Source organism: Vombatus ursinus, unplaced genomic scaffold (assembly GCF_900497805.2).
Source record: "Vombatus ursinus unplaced genomic scaffold, bare-nosed wombat genome assembly UNPS02014775.1, whole genome shotgun sequence".
Taxonomy (NCBI): domain Eukaryota; kingdom Metazoa; phylum Chordata; class Mammalia; order Diprotodontia; family Vombatidae; genus Vombatus; species Vombatus ursinus.
In genome coordinates this window covers 10,369,281-10,388,843 of record NW_020954553.1, presented here as the reverse complement: position 1 = coordinate 10,388,843, position 19,563 = coordinate 10,369,281, and the positions used below count along the sequence as shown (strand labels likewise).

The 19,563-nt window shown below is 43.7% G+C and overlaps 1 protein-coding gene across 9 annotated transcripts in view; it reads left to right on the top strand.

The window, feature by feature from the left end:
* The first annotated feature begins 899 nt into the window (after nt 1-899).
* The window catches only part of MACF1 (microtubule-actin crosslinking factor 1), a 375,956-nt gene continuing 357,292 nt past the window's right edge, over nt 900-19,563 (top strand). For all 9 annotated transcript variants that reach the window (XM_027864644.1, XM_027864643.1, XM_027864645.1 and 6 more), the window contains exon 1: nt 900-994. In XM_027864644.1, coding sequence (XP_027720445.1) covers nt 901-994 — 94 coding nt within the window. In that variant the 5' untranslated portion in view covers nt 900. The remainder of the gene's footprint in view (nt 995-19,563) is intronic.

Here is a 19,563-nt window from a genome sequence, read left to right as displayed (position 1 = left end):
TCCCTGTAGTGCGCAGTTGTTATCTTTGTGACTGGCTTGGTTCTGCCATCTCCCTTATTGGTCCCAGATTCTAATTTTTTATGTCATTCCCCTTTGGGGTCCCTACCCTTCTCCCTTTCACGACCCTGGCTTTGGCCCAAGGAGTCCCCCAGATCTCGGCCCTTGACGTTCTTGTCCTCTTTAACTCTTCCTCCTTTGGGGCCAGGGTCCCCTCTGTACCCCTCCCAACCTGGAGCTGGGGTCCCCCTCTGTTCTCAGTTCTGAGTCACTTCAGTTGGGGGCTGGATTCCTCTCTGTTCCCAGTTTAGTCTGGAACTGGGGTCCCCTCATTTTGAGGCTGTCATTTGCCCACTTCTCCCTGGGCAGAACCGGGGAGTAAGTGTCACTGTCGGTGTTACTGTCAGAGAGGGAGGGAGGGAGGAGGGAGTGTCTCGCGCCGCCGCCAGGGGGCGCCCGCGCGCCGGCGGGGTCCGGGCCGAACTGGGGGCGGGGCTCGCGCTGGCGCTCGCGCCCGGGCAGCCCGGGCTGGGGCTGAGGGCGGAGAAGGGGGCGGGGGCCGGGCCGGGCCGCTGCTGACAGGAGGAGCCGCCGCCGCTGCCGCCGCCGCCTGTGCCTCGGTGGAGTCAGCCAGCGCCGCTGACCCAGCTTCGGGCGCGCTGAGGGAGGAGGAGCCGGAGCCGGAGCCGGAGCCGAGCCGGAGCAGGGAGGCGGAAGCTGGAGGCGGCCCCGCGGGAGCCCGGAGCGAACGAGTGAGCGCGGAGCCGCGAGGCCGGCCCGGAGGAAGCCCCCGCCCCGCCGCCGCCACCGCCGCCGCCTCGGGGAGACGGTACAAAGAACCGGCCGGGCCCGGGGCCACCGCCGGAGTGTCCGAGCCCCGCGGGGCCAGGCCAGGGCGCAGCCATGGCTGGCTACGTGCCGGGCCAGCAGCCGGCCAACCGGAGCCAGGAGAAGGAGTTCGTGCAGGCGTACGAGGATGTGCTGGAGCGCTACAAAGGTACCGGCCCGGCCCGGCCCGGCCTGGCCCGGCGCGGAACGGCCCCTCCCCCCCTGCCCTGGGAGGAACGGACGTGGAGCCGAGAGGCTGCCCGCGGGGCATGATGGGGTTAAGGCCTTGAAGGCAAGACCCTTAGCGTGGCCTGGCCCTCTCCGGGCGGCTGATGAAGGGGTTAAAGCCTGAAGGGGGAGAGAGACCCCGAAGGTGGCCGGGCCCACAGCGGGGGGGATGAGGATGGCGGAGAGGCCGCAGGGAAGAGACCCTAGGGAGTCGTGGCCCGCTGCAGATGCTAGGGCTGAGGCACTGAAGGGAGACCCTTTGGGCAGCCTGAACCCCCCGCCCCAGTGAAAGTGAGGGGGGATTGGGGGTCTGAAGGGAGACCCTAAGGAGTCTTGGCCCGCTGCAGGTACTAGGGCTAAGGCACTAAAGGGAGACCCTTTGGGTAGCCTGACTCACTAAATACAAGTGAGGAGGTGGGGGTCTGAAGGGACACTTTGAGTAGTCTACTGGGGCTCTGAAGGGAGACCCTTCTGTGCCTTAGCCCCTTGGAGGAGTCAGACCTACTCAATGCAGGTGAGGGGGTTAAAGACCTGAAGGGAAACCCTCAAAAGTCTCTTGGCCTACTGTAGGTGATAGGACTAAGGCCCTGAATGAAGGGGTGTCCCTTTGGGTAGCCTGACCCACTCACTGTAGGTGACATTTTTTAGTGATCTGATGGAGGAACCCTTAGGATGACTTGGCCCACTGCAGTTGATGGAGTCAGGGCCTTTTAGGGTTTTCTAACCCATTGCAGGTGATAAGAATCTTAAGGCACTGAAGGGGTACTCCTTAAGGTGGTCCGGCCCTCAGCAGGTGATGGTTTTAGAGCTTTGAAAGAGGATCTTTACTATAGTTTTTAAACCCATTTGAAGATGATGGGATGGAGTCTCTGAAGGGGGGTGTGTGTGTGTGATTTTCAGGATATAAGGTAAAGATTTAAACCTGAGTTGCTTGCTATAGAAACACAGTGCTGTATAAACAAGCCCCAGTGAGTAGTGCCCTCTTACTGTATTACACCAATGTCTGGAGTTTGGCACATTTTACTTCTTCTGGGGGTGAATTTGTTTGCCAAGTTCAGATAGGGTTTTGGAACCACTATTATAGTAGATAGTGATGGTAGCTTTTTCCTTTTTCCCCCTCTTTATCGTTGGTTACATTACTTTGTTATCTGGGCCTAGAAACCAACAAGAAAAAAGAGCTGAGCTTCCAGGATGGTTGGGAGCTACTGAGGAGGAGGAGGAGAAATTGGGGGTAAGAAGAGTCATCAGTTCTGGTCACTATTCCTCTTCTCTTCTGTGACTCTGACATCTGTTTGCTAAAGCTTTTTCAAGGGCTCATGTTCCCCTTTTGTCTTCCCAGAAGCTCAGCGAGAGAATAGGGAATGGAGAGTATAAAACTACCTTGGGTTTCTTTGGGGGTTTGTAGAAGGAATGTCTATAGCATCTGTTGGTGGCAGTGAGTGTGCACTTTTGATGGTGAGTTCTTTTCCTTGTGTGTGTGTGGGGGAGCCTGATTGTGTTTTCTGAGGGCTCATGTGCTTGTCTTTTGCAGAGAGAAACATCTGTCTTAGAGCCCAGATTTTAATCCCTAGAGGCTCCCTTACTGAGCAGTTCTGCAAGTTAATGACTGACCTAAGCCCAAGGTGGATAAGGAGAAAGTTTTTATAGGCCAAAGTCACCATGCATTTCATTTCTTGGACACGTTTGTGTGATCTCCAGATTATAGCTAGGGAAATATAAGCATGGCAAGCTGCTAATTTAACCTTCCTGGCTGTCAGTGTACTTTATGTGTGTAAGGGAGTTATCTTGCTACTTTCCACAGACTGGGAGATTCTTCTAAGCAGCCTAAGAAGGAAGCATTTTCTCTTGTGTTTGTCCCAACTTGGGCCAGCATGACTGAGTCTAATTTCTTTTCCTTTCACAGTTCTGGGTAAGATACTTTGGCTCTTGCATACTTGTTTATGACACCTACCCATTGTAGAAGAAGCTTTAAATTGTCTTTTTTTTCCCTGGTAATATTCAGGAAGGAGAGTAATGAAGAGCTTGCTGAAATGAGCCTGATCGAGTTGCTTGGCAGGGCCTTAACCCCCCCATCCTCCCAATACCAGTTCCAACCCAATCTGGGACAACTTATGTAAGCCCTCTAGGTTTTCCTGCCGACATCAGGTTTTCTGTCAGTCCTCTAAGTCTAAGTCCTTGGTCAGTTCTCTTAGAAACATGGAACACTCCAGAATACAAAGAAAATGAGTTGTTTTTAGCCTCTAGCACTCTGCTTCTAAGAGGGTGGAAGCTCTAGGGAAGGTCTTGAGTTGTGACAACTTTAAACCTTTAGAATGAATACCCTCCTATTCCCCTCCCATAAAATGTGAAAAATATCCGAGTGTCATATCCTCATGATGTCCCATTTTTTTTTTGAGAAGGCTTCCAATAGAAAGAAGCTTGAAAGTGACTTGTCAGTTCTTGAGGCCTGGAGTTCTGGAGAATAAGTCTCTGGGGTGAATTTGGCTGGGAGAAGATGGGCAGTTCTTTTTTTTTTTCTTTTTCTTTTTCTTTTTTTTTTAAGGTGGGCAGTTCTTGTTTGAGGACTGGTTCTGTTTCAGGAGCTCCCTCTTTTTTTCTGCCCTTTAAGCTGTGTCATTCAGTTTGACTTCCCATCTGAAGTACTTTGATCAAGTGTATAGGAAGGAATTTGAGTTCCTTCCCAGACTTCTTGTTGTTTTCTTGAGGGTAGGAAAGGGTTGAAAAGGTTTAGACCAAGTATATTGACTTGAGTGCTGCTGCTCTGCAGTCTGCTCTGTGATAGTTGCAGAGGCATTCTTCTACTGTACCACTGAGGCTGGAAAGTCCACCTAGCCTGGCATCAAGGCCTTTTGTTAGTTTGTTTTGTGGAATTCCTGCTCTTCCAGACTTGTGAGAATTCCCCTTGCACTATAAGGAGTGAATTGTCTGCCTGAGCAGAAATGTGTGCTGAAAGCAGTTGGGTGACTCAGGGGGAGGAGGGTGATTTGTATAGACAATGTCAGGAACTAACTAGTTTTGGAGAGAGATGGGAAACTGATGTTGAAAAAGCAGGGCTTCCACCCTCTTGAGATAGTCACCAAAATACTTCCATCTCTCTCTGTGCTGCTACTGAATTTAGAACTCCCAAGCACCAAGTTCTGCCACTGTTGACCTCTCTAAGTTCCAGCTTCATCGTCTGTCAAATCAAGGCATCGGCCTAGCTCTCTAAAGTCCCTTCCTGCTCTGAAATTCTGGAGTTGGGGTCAGATCTGGGTTTGAGTCCCAACTCCACCACATTTACTAGCTGTGGGACTTGGGGCATCCCTCTCTGGATCTGTTTCCTTATCTTTAAAATGGGGATAACAACATGTGTACTACCTTGGTCATAAGGAAAGTGTTATATAAAGTGTAAATAGGAGTATTATAATTACCTACTTTAGGCTTGGAATGAGAAAAGTCTTTTGTAAATTGTTGAATGCTTAATAAAAAGGGACCTGTTGGGGCAGCTAGGTGGCTCAGTGGATAGAGCACCAGCCCTGGAGTCAGGAGGACCTGAGTTCAAATTTGACCTCAGACACATGACACTTACTAGCTGTGTGACCCTGGGCAGGTCACTTAACCCTGATTGCCTCACCAAAAAGAAAAAGAAAAGTGACCTGTTAATTTAAACTCATTTAGCTTGCCTCTGTACAGATGTAAATGTACAAACACATGAGTTGTACCCCAGGAGGAGCAAAGATGAGAAGGTTGCCTGTAGTTATGCATCTATTTCATCTTCTGCTGAGACTCTGCTGGGAGTGGAAAGGTGCTCCTTGCAACTGACCATATTGGGTACGGCCGTCAGCTTGGGTCTGCTGGGACTGTGCCTCGCAGCCATTTCTCTACATGCCGGTTGTGAGTGCGGCCAAAACATGGCTAGATAACTCAGCATGGACTCAGAGGGCTTTCTGTTCTGCTTCCCAATTTCCTACCTTGTAGACTTCCTCCCAGATAGCCAGCAGGTCAGCACAGAGGCCTTTGCCCCTAATAACCCATTGAATTACACAGCAACATTGGTGGGTATCAATGTAGCATAGCCTTCTCCTTGCCTAACATGGAGACTGATGTCGGGCCTACACTGGCACAGTTTCAGATGGAGCTTTTTCAGATGGTTGAGAACAAACAGTTTTGGTCTATAGTGGGTAGTTGAGCAGGACACACAGCTTAGTTCAGACTGAAGCAGACCATTTCTCTATTCAGAATAGATAAAGCCTTGAAGACTAAAAGCTAGGCAGAGTAAGAGTGAAGGGAGCATTGTGTCATCTTCATCATTGCCAGTAGGAGATCAGGTGATGATGGAGTTCCTGGGGCCTGTTAGGTGTTGTGAGGACTATAAAGTTAGGTCTGATCCCTGCTTGCTGTAGAAAATAGCTTACAGAACTGCAGCCAGACAGGAGTGAAGGAACTACATCTTATTTGATGCCAAGTCCATACTCTGTTCAGAGCACTGTATTGCGGATATTGATACTAATACTGTTCTTCTCATTACCTTCCTCACAAATCCTGTGAGGAAAGTGCTGTGTAAAATATAAACTACTATATAAGAGAGAGTGAATGTTTAAACTTTACACTTTTCAAAGCACTTTCACATCTATTTCATTCTTTCTGTAGTCTCTGTGCATTTGCATAGGATGTTTGCCATGAATGCTGTCCTTTCTCACCTCTGCCTCTTGGACCCCTGTCTCTTCTCTAGGCTATCTTGAACACCTCCTCCTTTGACATCATCAACAAATGTTTATTAAGCACTTACTATGTGCCAGACACTCTGCTCAGATCTGGGGTTATAAAGAAAAGCAAAAGACATGGTCACTGCCCCCAAGGGGCTCACATTCCAATGACTTTTTCTGATTCCCTTCGTTGTTAGTGCACTCCCCGAAAGAACTTTGTATGTATTTTGTATTTACTTATCTGTGCACCAGTTGTTCCCCCAGTAGACTTTAAACTGCTTGAGAGCAGGAACTTGTTTGAATTTTGGTTTTATGTCCTCATTTAGCATATCTCATCCAGAATCACAGAATTTTAGAGTTGGAAGGGACTTCAGTGGTTAATCAAGATCATACCTGAAAGAAATGTCCAGTTACATAGCTGCTAAGTGCTGTGGAAGTCTTTCCAGCCTGAAACCCTCCAGTGAAAATGAACCCATCACCTCCTGAAGTACAGCTCGTTTCACTTTTGGATGGCACTAGCTGTTTGGAAGTTTGTTTTGACATCAAGCCTACAATTTGCCTTTGTAACTTCAGTCTATCTTCTGTTGTGCTGTTCATGAACAGAAAAGGGTGCTGTAGCACCCTGCATGGTGACAAAGTGAGTACAGTACATTTTCTGTTCCTGATTCTGCTCTGTTGGATCAAACAGAGTAAGTCTAATCTGTCTTCCATGTGACAGCCTTTCATAGCACATAGACATTTAATCAACAAGCATTTAATAAATATCGAACGTGCTGGATGCTGGGGTTACAAAGAACAATGTGAATCAGTCCTTGCCCTCAAGGAATGGACATTCTGACTGTGAGATGAGAGGTATATAAATAGATATATACAGAATGCATGTAAAACAGATACAGACCTTGGGGGCTGGGTGGGAGGCACTCTCAGCTGGGTTGATCAGGCAAGGCTTCATGTAGAAGGTGGTACTAGAACTGAGTCTTGAAGGAAACCAAAGATTTCAGGAGGTGGAGGAGGAGGGCAGCTTTCCGGGCAATTGAGAAGGCAGAGAAATGAGGGTATGTGAGGAATAGCAAGAAGGTCAATTTAAGTAGACCATAGGATATGGAAAGATCAGTAGTAACAAATAAGATTAGAAAGGCAGGAATTGGGCCAGGTTGTGAAGAGCTTTAAATGTCTCAAAGAGGAATTTGTATCTTATCCTAGATGTAATAGGAAGTCATTGAAGTTTATGTAGGGGATAGGGAGAGGGTAATATGGCAAGACCAGCACTTTAGGAAAATCACTTTTTGTGAAGGATAGACTGGAATGGGGAGAGACTCAAGGCAGGGAGAGTGATAAAAAGGCAAAAAATGCAAAACCTGACCTCTTGTCCTGTCCAGAGATGATAAGGGTCTGAACCAGAATGATTGATGGCTCTGAGAGTATAGAAAAGGGGACATTTATAAGAGGTGTTGTGGAGATAAAAAGGGGATGATAGGTATGATCTACAAGATTTGACAGCTGATTGAATATATGAGGTAAATAAGCGAGGCATTAAGAATGACTGAAACTGGGTGACTGGAAGGATGACAATGCCCTTAACAGAACAGGAAAGTTTAGGAGAGGGGCTCATTTAGAGAAGGATGATGAGTTGTGTTTTGACGTGTTGAGTTCAATATGGACATACAGTTTGAAATGTCCAATAAGCAGTTGGTGATGCAGGACTAGAGCATTAATAAATGTTTGTTTAATTGAATTGTTCGTTACAGTGCCTCTGAAGTAGGCAGGACTGGTATCCCTGTTTGTCAGTTGGGGAAACTGAGACAGAGAGAGATAACATCACTCCTCTTGTTGGGTACAGCTAATTCATGACTGAGCCAGGTCTCTAGTCTTTTAGGTCAGTTGTATTCTTTGCCATCATCATGATGATAGTGATAATAATAGCTGATATTTATATATCACTTTAGGGTTTGCAAAGAACCTGACATACATGAGCTTATTTGAAGTCTAGAGATAAATAGAGATTGGTTGATTTCTCAGTGAGTTAGGGTCTGATGAATGACACAAATGGCCTTTTGCCGTGTCTCCTCATATATGAGAAGGCTTAATTGCTCCTTCCTCATTCTTGTGAGACGGGTTTGTTTCGTGGATGAGAGTAATTTTTAAATCTTTGAAGAGCGGCAATTGTAAAAGAAGCAGCCTGTTAACATAGTTTTTCAACTATGGAGTTAGGAGTTTGGTGTGTTTACCTTAAGCATAGATGCAAAGTAATCTCTTGGTTTCAATGCAGCCTTAAGAATGAGATGGATTCTAGAAGTAGAAGGGATAACTTCTAGACAGAACAATAGGGTAATTACTGCTTCTGGACATGGACATTATTAATTCATATACTGTGTAGAAAGGGAGTCAAGTCAGGCTACTGGGAAATTAAGAGCTTTGGATAACTAAATGTTGCTAAAATAACAAAATGTGTGTGTGTAGTAATCATTGCATGTGGAAACTCCTCCTTCCCTCTCCTGCTTGTTTGACAAATGCTATAATATGATTCAAGGAAATGCATCAGCAATGTCTCAGGCCCCACCATTATAGACTTTTCAGTGCCTGTTCCAATTCCAAATATTTTTCCATGGGAAAAAATAAGTCTGGTAAAAAGTAAAAAAGTAAGTGTGGTAAGGGCAACATCCTGAAGTCAGAAATCATGAATTAAAAATCACACTTTACAAACAGCCCATAGGCTGTTCTTGTTGTTGTTTGTCCTTCCTTCTCGAAGAGGACCATGACATCAGGAAGATGATGCCATGACTTGCAAGTGAATTGGATTTAAATGAGGGAGGGCTGTGCAAAGTCACCAGCCTCACTTTCTCCTTTGGAGCTATCTGGGTTCACTGGTCAGGATGAGTGGAGGTGACCCCAATGCAGTGGAACACCTTAGCCTTTTTAAGTTAAGGTCTTTTCCAAGTCTCAGTTTGACTGAGGCAATGCCCATTCAGTGATTAAGGCTAGCTAAAAAATGAGGTAAAGAATGGCCTCTTTTACCTAGTCAAAAAAAAAAAATATATCAATCTGGGAGGGGAAGACCCTCAGGATTTTTGGCCAAACCAGAAATAGTTGCTATTTACATTCCCTCTGAGCCTTGGGGCCCAAACAATGACCAGGTTGGGGTTGGGCTGGGAACCAGAGTGATTTGGGTTTAAGGCCTAGTCCTTAAGAAAGAAGTCTAGGCTGTAAACCTCAGGATATTTTATGAGGTTTCAACCATCAAAATTTACATTTCTTTGAGCAGAGCACCTGCAGGTAAGGGTATTATACCCTATGTGAACGGAGGGAGAAGAGGGAGACGGAGGAAAGGAGGGAAGGGAAGGGAAAGAGGAGGGAAGGGAAGGGAAAGAGAAGGGAAGGAAGGAGCTGTGTTGTCTAACTGAAACTGGCCAGTTGGGTCCCCAGTGGGACATCTGGTACTACTCGCAGGTTGTTGTTTGTACTTCGTTCTCAAAGGTTCATCTCCATGTCTCATCACCCTAGAATGCCCTTTTCCCTCCTCCATTCTTCAAAGAACAGCTCAAATTCCAGTTCCTCCATGAAGCCAGAGTTGAGTTCTTTCTCCTTTCTCCTTTCAGATGCAACAGTACTTAAAGAGTGAATTCAGTATGTAAGCATGTACCATTTTGTATCGTTCTCTTATAATTTCACATGCTTTTAGTTTTATTTCCCTAACAAGCATAGCAAGTCTTTGAGGGGCAGAGATTATGTATTCTTTTCAACCTACATTTATTAGTGATTAGTAAATACTTGTCAGTTGGTTGGAACTTTCTCAAAGAAGAAGGGGAATGATATAAAAACTTTATTTCGATGATATTCCTATTTCTTAGCTTTGCATTCTGGAAACAAGAAAGGTGACTGTGTATAAGAGGGAGAAGAGGCTCTACCTTCATGAATAGCGTACCTTGTGAGCATATTTTGATCACCTGTAAGTGGGTGGGCACAGTATAATATTACCTTCATTACGCAAAGGTATTCTGAAGGGGAAGTGAAGGAAATGGATTGACCAAGAGGAAAATTCTAGGCAAGAGGAATGATGTGTGCCAAAGCAGAGAAGCATATGCCAAGGACAGCAAGCAGTTTAGTTTGGATGAAGGAGGGCAGTTGGTAGAAGACCTTGAAAGCTAGGCTGAGAAATTTGGATTCAATATTATGAACAACTAGGAACTATAGCAGATTTTTGATTAGGGAAATAATATGATGAAAATTGCCACTGGGAAAGATTAATCTAGTAATTGTATAGGCTGGACTGTTATGGGGAGATTCCGAAGGCAGGGAAACTAGGAGGCTGTTGTATATACTTATTTGTTCCTTCTTTACTTTCTGTTTTTCTCTTGGGATTAAAAGCTCTGAAATACCAGGTTTGTGCTCCTTCTACTTTCTTATTTCTATTTTATTTTGTTTGTAGATCTTGCTGGAAGTGATGCATGGCAAAAGCTACATGAGTCATAAATCATGAGTCTCTTCCCTTCACCAGATTTGTCACCATCCCATTTCTGGCACTCTGTTCTCAGCATTTCCCACCTGTGGCCCCTAGAAACTCACACATTCTTTCTCCTGGAGTGGTTGCCTGTGGAGGCATAGCATACATAGTCTTAGAGAAGGAGGCCCAGTAAGCTGTTCAATTAAAGTGGTAGTTTTTCCATAAATAGGAAGAGGTAGCTCTGAGAGACGTTGTGACAGGTCTAAAGCTACATGAAATTTCAGTGGTGTAAGAGACCTCAGAGGTCATCTAAGTCCATCTACAATATTTCCAACAAATGGTCATCTAGATTCCATTTGAAGGCTTTCGTGATGGGAAACTTTCCTTCCCAAGACAACCCAACTCTTTTTGGACAGGAATACCTTCTACAGGATCCCCACAAAGTGGTCATTCAGCTTCCACTTGAAGAACTACAAGTGATAGGAAATACTCTACTTCTCAAGGCAGCCCAACTTTGGGGTGGCTCCAGTTGTTAAGAAATTTTTTCCTTACATTGAGCCAGAACCTACTTCTGTAACTTCTAACCATTGCTCTTAGTTGTGTTCTTTGGTTAAGCAAAATAAATATTCTTACCCCCATTCCTTTTCATGGCATCCTTTCAGATACTTGAAGATAGCTATCATTGTTCCCCTCCCCCACAGTCCTTCTCTTCTCCAGGCTTACTAACTCCAGCTCCTTTGATTTGTGCTTATATAGCATAATTTGAATACTCTTCATTATACTGGTTTCACTCCTAAGATATTTTGCAGCTTGTCAGTGTGACCTTTCTAATATGTGGTTCCCAGAGCTGAATACAGTACAGAGAGTGGTATCACAGCAGAGTACAGTGGGATTTTGACTTTAGCTTCCTTTATTTTAAATAGCCTGCATCTTCTAATGTAGCTTATGAATTGAACTAGGTTTTTTTGCCTAACATTTTACATTGTTGATTCATATTGAACTTTTAAGCTTCAAAACCCATTATCTATCTGTCTAGTCGTGCCTTTCTCATATTGTACTTTTGCAGTTGAATTTTTTAACGCAACTTATAAGACTTTATATTTACACTTCAGTAGATGTGATCTCACAAATTTGGATATGCCTTCTACTGTTGCAGTTCACAACCCATCCATACCTTTGGATTCTTGTTCTTGTTCTCCCATGGAGGAGCTGTCCATATCATTTGAGGCCTTCTCCTAGCTCTTATAGTATTTTGTGAATACTATTGATATATTCAGGTTGTCCATCTGTTTTCTCTCACTGCATGACTGGCCTACCTTCTTTTCCAGTTATTTATGTCATCAACAATCTCTTTTATTACAAATGTATGAGTCATGATTAGTAATATGTTGCTACCTGTTTATGTCTACCATGAGACTGCCTTTTTGTCCTTTGGATAATCCACAGTTTAGATTCTTCTGAGGTGGTGATGTGTCATTATTCAAAGCCATAGGGGATCATTGGAAGAATATTGGTGTTAATAAATGGGGTTTTGCTGCAGGGGACATCTTGACAAAGTGCTATGTAATTTCCTAAATAAAGTCTATTCCATTTTTCTATTAATTGTCCTAGCCTCTAGAAATTTTCTTTTAGATCCTGATTCTGGCATCCAATGTGTTAGCTATCCAGCCCAGTTTTCTATTGCCTGAAAATTTGATAATTTAACCTCTATGTCTATGTCTTTATCCATGTCACTGATTAAAAATGTCGAACTGAACAGTCTCAATGACAGAGTGCTAGGGTTCTCTACTGGAGACTCTCTACGATGTCAGAATCAATTCACTAATCAGAATTGGTCAGGTTCAGTCATTGAACCATTTCAGAATCCCACCAAATGTACATGCAGCCTACATCTTTCCATCTTGTCCAAAAGGATATTGTGAGAGACTTGGACAATATCTTACAGAAATATACACACACACAGAGACACACACAATATCTATGGTATTCCCCTAATCTTCCAGTTAGTAATACTGTTAAAAAGGAATAACAATAACAGCTAACATTTATATCATCCTTATTGTGTGCCAAGCACTGTGCTAAGTGTTTTACAATTATTATTTGATTTGGTTATAGGAGATTGGTACTGTTAGTATTCCCATTTTATGGAGGAGAAAGGGGACAAATAGATGGTATAGTAGGGAGAGTGCTAGGCCTGGAGTCAAGAAGACCTGAGTTCAAATTTAGCCTTAGACACTATCTGTGTGGTCCTGGGCAAGTCACTGATCCCTGTTTGCCTTAGTTTCTTCATCTGTAAAATGAGCTGGAGAAGGAAATGGCAAACCACTCCAGTATCTTTGTCAGGAAAACCCCAAATGAACTCACAAAGAGTTGGACATAATTGAAATGACTGAACTACAATAACAGAGGTGAGGAAACTGAGGCTGGGAAAGGTCAAGTGATTTTCTCAGGGTCACGTGGGTAGAATGTGTCTGAGTTTAGATTTGAACTCAAGTCTTCCTGACTCCAGGCTCCATGCTTTAATCTATTGCAGCACTATCCATTGTACCGCCTAGCTGCCCTGAAATGAGGTTCATTTGGCATGATTTATTCTCAATAAAGCTATGCTGGCTCTCAGAGATCACTTTCTTTTCTGTGTGTTCATGAAACATACCATTCATAATGGGATCTGGACTTTTTGTCAGGAATTGAAGTCAATATCACTAGCTGATAGTAAAAGAATCTGAAGTTAGAATCTAAATCTTCTCAATCTTTCTTATTAGACTGACCAAGAGGTTACCTTCCTCCCCCTTAGATCAGGAATTTTCCTGGACTGAGAGTCTTTTTTTTTTTTTTTGGTGAGGCAATTGGGATTAAATGATTTGCCTAGAGTCACACAGCTAGTGAATGTTATGTGTTTGAGGTCAGATTTGAACTCAGGTCCTCCTGACTCCAGGGCCAGTGCTCTATCCACTGCACCACCTAGCCGTGCCAAGAGAGTAATTTTTATGTATAGGATTTAGTTCTCAGGTTTTTCTGTCAAGCAGAGATTTGTCTAGTTATTTCTAAACTTCATATTCAAGTTTGTCTTCCTCTCTAAGGCAGTGCTCCAGGAACTCTGGCTATGATAAAATCCACACGTCTCATACTCTGAACAATCTTACATTTGTTTGAAATCAGTATCTGAATATTACAGCGAAGACCTACCTGACACCTTTTACCCCCACTCTTCTGATGCTTGTATGGTCTGTATCACATAATTATCATTTTATTGATTAATACTAGTTTGTAATTTTTTTAAAGCTGTTTTATATTTTGTTTTCCCAATAAAACTTGTAGTTACTTTGGCACAGAGATTGTGCCGTAGCTCTTACAGAATGTCAAAGTTGGAGGAGCCTTAGGACATAGGATGTCATTTCTGGAATGGCCACAGAATTTGAGGGGGCAGGGATTGCAGGGGGACCAACCTGTATATTAATAAGGGTCCTCTCTGCAGCATCCTCAACAAGCAGTCATTCAGCCTTTACTTAAGACTTTAATTGAAGGGGAACTCTCTACCTCCCAAGGCAGCCTATTCTACTTTGGGGGCAATTATACTTCTTAGTAACTTTTGCCTTAAATTAAGCCTAAGCTCCCTTCTAGCAGCTTTCACCCATTGCTCCTGGTTCTGCCCCATGAAGCCAAGCAGAACAAGTTTAATCTCTTCTTGGAATGTGATAGCCCTTCAGGTCTTTGGAGCCAACAATCATGTTCCTTCTAATTTTTCTCTTCTCCAAGCTAACTATCCTCACTTCCTTCTCATTTGGCATGAACTTGGGGCCCTTCATTTCCCTAGTATTGCTCTTCGTGGTGCTCTCCAGTTTATCATTGCCCTTCCTAAAATGTGGCACCCAAAACTGGACTGAGTACTCCATATGTTGTCTGTCCAGGGCAGAGCATAGTAGGATTGTTGCCTTCTCATTCCTGGGACCTGTACCTTTCTTACTATAGCCTAAGATCACATTAATTTTCTTGGCTAATGTATCAAACTGTTGTGATTAGAATTGCAGAGGTGAAAATGCCCTTAGGCTATATATTTAGATCTGAAGGGACTTTAGAATTCACTAATCTAAACCCTTTATTTTACTAATGGGGAAACTGAGGCACCAAGTGGTTAAGTGATTTGATCTACCTTACATAAGAGGCTAATTTTAGTACCCTGCACAACACCTAATAAAGTAGTCAGTCCAATACATATTTGTTAACCTGATTTGACTTAGAAGTGACATAATCTTGTGGCTTTTCTTACCTGTGGTCTTTAACTTCCATCCAAGTATGAAATATAGAGAGTGTAGGCTTTATTGGTTTGACCAATAAAGGATCTTTGTTGGTCAAACCCCAGGGAGTGGAGGTGTCTGACCTCTCGAACACTCTTGAAATCTCCAGGTTGACTTGGCATGGTTATTGTCATGCTTGGGAAAGCCTATGGGATATGTCACTTAGGAAAGTTGCTGGTTTAGGAGAGACCATTCTTTTGGGTGAAGGGCTGGGGTGGGCTGGGTTTTTGGCAAGACTAGACAGAGCTCCTTTTGTGGAAGATGCAGCCACCTCCTTGTTTGTTTTGGCTCTTGGACAGTGAGTATATTGGAGTTGTTCTTCTGACTCTTTGCCTTACCTCAACACGTTCAATATAATCACACCTTTCAGAGTGTGGTAATGTCCTTTGTCTATCTGACCTTTATATCTAGGAATAGTATTTATTGCACTTCCTATTGCTGGATGCTTTTTGGGTTCTTTTTCCGTTGCTCTGAAGGATATTACATACTGTCTTGGGCCTAATTCAGAGGGAGAGCTGGGGGCTTATGACACTTTTTGTCTAGTTTTTGCTTGTTTCTGGACCTGTCCTCCTAGTGTGGGTTGTCTTCAGCTCACTTTTTCATAGGTTCTGGCTCCAGACTGGATGAACTTGACATGAGTCACCCCAGGGAGTGGAAGGTGTGTCACCACTAATTTGGAGAATCTTTGATCTTATTTCAGTCTCTGATTTAAGAGATGGAGGTGTTTGGAACTGACTTGTCCTGTGGAATTTCACCCCCTTTTCTCCTGATTTTTAAGAGGGTTGTATATCTAGCCTCTGTTGCAGTGGTTGATCCCCACTAGGAATTTAATTCTATTCAACATATGTTTATTGAGTATTTGCTCCATGTTTGGTGCTGGAGAGGTGAAGCTATGACAAGGGCCTGGTTTCAAAGATCTGACAACCTAATAGAGAAGAGAGACAGCCTGGTGTAGTGGGATGAGCACTGTGGTACGTACTTAGAGTCAGCTAAGACCTTTGTTCAGATTCTAATTTCCACACTTACTAGCAGTGTAACTATGGGCAAGTCACATCTCTCTGAGTTTCAGTTTCCTCATCTATAAAATGTAGTGCCTATACTCCTGGTTTGTTGTGAGACTTAAATGAGACAAGTCTATATGATACTGAGCAAATCTTATAGTACCAAATAAATATTAGTTATTATGATTATTTTTATGCCATGGGAGGCAGCATGGTGCAGTGGAAAGAGCACTGGCTCTCGAGAGTCAGAAGAATTGGCTTCCCATCCTGGCTCTGTTTACCATCTGTGTGACCTTGCACAAGTCACCAGACTTTCCTGGGCGTCAGTTTCTTCAGCTGTGAAATGAGAGGTCAGGCGAGATGGCCTCTGGCATCCCTTCTGGTTCTAGATCTGTGATTGCTGTAATCCTACAATCTAAGAAAAAGTTAGCTAAGTGTAAAGAAAGTGGTCCAGGCAAGTCACTGGGAGAAATTTGAGAGGAAGAAGAGATCACTTTCACCTGAGGTGAAGGAAAGACTCATGAGAGGTGTCATGGGAGGAGCTGATGCCTGAGGAAGAAGGAGCTTCCACAGCTGAGAAAAGGGGCATCAGGCCATTCCAGGAATGGACGAAGCGAACAAAAGCAAGGAGACGGGAGAGGGCAGAACTGAAACGGGAGATGGAGAGTGAAGCGAAGAGCAAATGAAAGGGAGTTGGCCTTGAATTCCAGGGCTGGAAGCTTCTATTTTGGAAGTCCATAAAGACCTATTGACAATTTTTGAGTAGAGGTGTCACATAATCCTGGTTATACCTAGTGGTAGGTACATAGAAGAATTATTGGGCAGTAGCATGGAGGAATGCTGGGTGATAGGACCTTGGATACCATGACTATCACTGTCATCAGAAAGTTTTTAGTAAGAGCGTCTTTGAATATGGCATTGTATAAAATAAGGTTATGGATATAGCTTCTGCCCTGTGGGAGTTTACAGCATAAGATAGACATTTTCGATGAGGACACAAAGTGAAGGTGATATAGGATGCTGAACCAGCATTGAAGAAACGAACAGGCAGTTGCCTGATTCTCTAATGGCGTCATGGCAGTGCCATTTTCTCAGAGGGAAATACATCTATATGAAAGAGAAATTCAGTTCAGAATATAACCTAGGTTCAAATTCTGGCTCATCAACTAAGTAGCTGTATATTCTTGTGCAAGGCACTTGGTCTCTGTGCCTTAGTAATTTTTCTGTAAAATTTTTTTTAGAAATCCTGTGATAAAGGAGACGGGCAGGGAGGGGCAAGCTCTGAATTTTCTATTTGTATTTCTAGTGCTTAGCATAATGCATGACACATAATAAATGCTTGATGAATTCTTTTTCATTCTTTCATTCATACATTTATTCATTTACTTCTGGTTATACATCTATGATCTTGTTCTCTGCTGTGACCCAAATACTGCCAAGACTTTGCGAACAGTCTGCTTCTCTCTAACATCCTCTGTACCCACTGTGATCTCTTCCCATTGCCATGTTAGCTTCACTTGCATCTGGTCCAGGATCCTGGCAGCGCCCTCTCCAGTGACCTGTGCCTTGAGCTGTAGGCTCCAGTTTCTAGTAGGGAGAGCACCTGGAAAGCTGTGGTTCACTGGGGGGTGATTATCTCTGTAACATGAGGAAACTCATCCCAGATCCGTTGCAAACGCTCGTGCACACAGATACCACTCACTAACTGAATAGGAGCCAGGGCTAGCCAGAGCGTTGGGTCAGTGTTGGGATTAAAGGGAGGTGGCCTGTTCTGAACAAAGATTGGAGAGTAAAGACTTGGAGGTTCTGTCCTGGCCTTACTTGGCCAGGGGATTCCTGTCACTGCTCTGCAGATTCCCCATGTGGATAACAGACCAAACCCCACTAGCTTTTTGGGTTGTCTTTAAGTGCTTTGTGATCCTCTGATGACATACAAGATTCTGACACAGAGGGCTGATGCACTTTTAAAAGTAACTTTTTGAGGGAGCTAGGTGGCACAGTGGATAGAGCACCAGCCCAGAAGTCAGGAGGACCTGAGTTCAAATTTGGCCTCAGACCAAACACTTGACACATACTAGCTGTGTGACCCTGGGCAAGTCACTTAACCCCGATTGCCTCACCAAAAAAAAAAAGAAAAAAGTAACTTTTTACTGTTACACATAAATAATGGTAGTAATCAAATATATAGAGAATAGGGTCTTTATTAGGAAGAATGAGACTGTTAGAGGTCAGAATCTTGAGTTAGAGGGACTTCAGAGATCTCCTCTCACTTCATTTTACACCTGGGGAAACCAAGGCATAGAAATGGGGAGTTACTTGCCTTAAGTTAAATGGCCCAAGAGGATAGGAAATCAGATTTATATAATTTAGAGTCTTTCCTACTCTACCTAAGCCTTGTGGATTCTCTTTTGAGAGGACCTGGGAGGCAGTAAAGGAGGAATGTTGGGTTCGTTCTTTTCCCTCCTCTTCTCACTTCCTCTTTCGTCCCCCTATAGGTGGTGTTTGGGAGCCACGTCCTGGGCCAGGGGAGCAGGTCCTGAGTGGCCATGCCAAAAAACAAGGTCACTGTATGGGATAGTATTCCCTTGCTGACTTCAGCACAAGTTCCTGTATTAGCCAGAGCAAGCAGGTGTGGGGGCAGGGCAGGAATGTTGAGTTAAAAGAACTGATAGAGGTGGAAAAGATAATTTGTTGCTGTCAACAGCTTCCCTTTTGTCTGGGATTGACATGATGCCCTGCAGTCAACTAACTCCACTTAAGACCTGTGTCTGCATGCAGAGCTGAACCCCACTGCAACAGCCTTGCATTTATTTATCTTTCTGCAGGATCACAGCTATACTAACTCTGACATTTAGTAGGGCAGAGTCTCCTTTGCAAGCAGGCATGTGACTGAATGGGAATTAAGGGCATTGGAGTTTAAAGAAAAGGGAAAGCTAGAAAATGCTGTGATTACTGTCTTCAATTATATGAAGCGTTATATAGGAGTGTATTCACAAAAGACCGTGTAGTGACTTCTCTTGTATTGTTTCATGTCATATGCATGTCTTCTCTCACCATTAGCGTGTAAGTTTCTTGAGGGCACTCAATTAACGTGCATTTATTAAGCATCTACTATGTATTAGACACTAAAGTTTCTAGGCCTACAAAGATAAAAATGAAGCAGTACCTGCCCTGAAGGAGCTAACATTCTATTGGGGGATATCATGTGTCTTTACCTTTCTGTGTTCCCAGTAGTGCTATACATGTAGTAGGTGTTCAATAAATATTTGTTGTTGGAATGACCAGTCAGATCATTGATTTCAAATATCCAACAAAATGGTTATGATCTCATATCTGTTAGAGGGTATTGCATATTTGTGTCTATGTCATATCCTCCCTGGGAGAGTGTAGGCACCCCAAGAGCAGGGACTATGTTTTAATTACCTTACATCTCTTTCAGTGCCTAGCTTGGTGCTTTGTACCTTTCACAGTCTCCTTGTATCTTTATTTTCTTTACTACTATAGTTCAAGCCTTAATCACCTCCTGCCCAGACAGTGACAAGAGCCTCCAGATTGGTCTACCTGCTTCCAGGGTCTCCTTTCTCTAGTCTGCCCTCTACAAAGCTACCAAATTAATATTCCTAAAACATAATTCTTACCATATTATACTTTTGACTTCCCTGTACCTCTACCGTGAAATAAAACTCAGACTGGCATTTCAACTCCTCCACAATCTGGCTCTCAATTCTCGTTTCAGATACACTTTGTTTTACTTCTTTATGCATTTGGTATTCCAGGAAAACTGACCTACTGACTGTCTCCTAATTCTGATAGTCCACCTCTCTGCCTCTATGCTATCCTCAATTCCTGGAATTTATTCTTCATCACCTCCAAAAATCTCCACTTTCCTCCAGAGTTTAGTGTAGAGATTATCACAGGAAGCTGTGCCTGATTTCTCCCAACTGTTTGCCTATTCTTTCTCCCTAAATTAGCTTGTATTTACTTCTTTGTGAATGCCATATTGCACATCCTCCTTGCCCCCAGCATAATGTAAACTCCTTTAGGTCAGGGACTATTTCATTTTTGTCTTTGTATCTTTCAGCAATTAC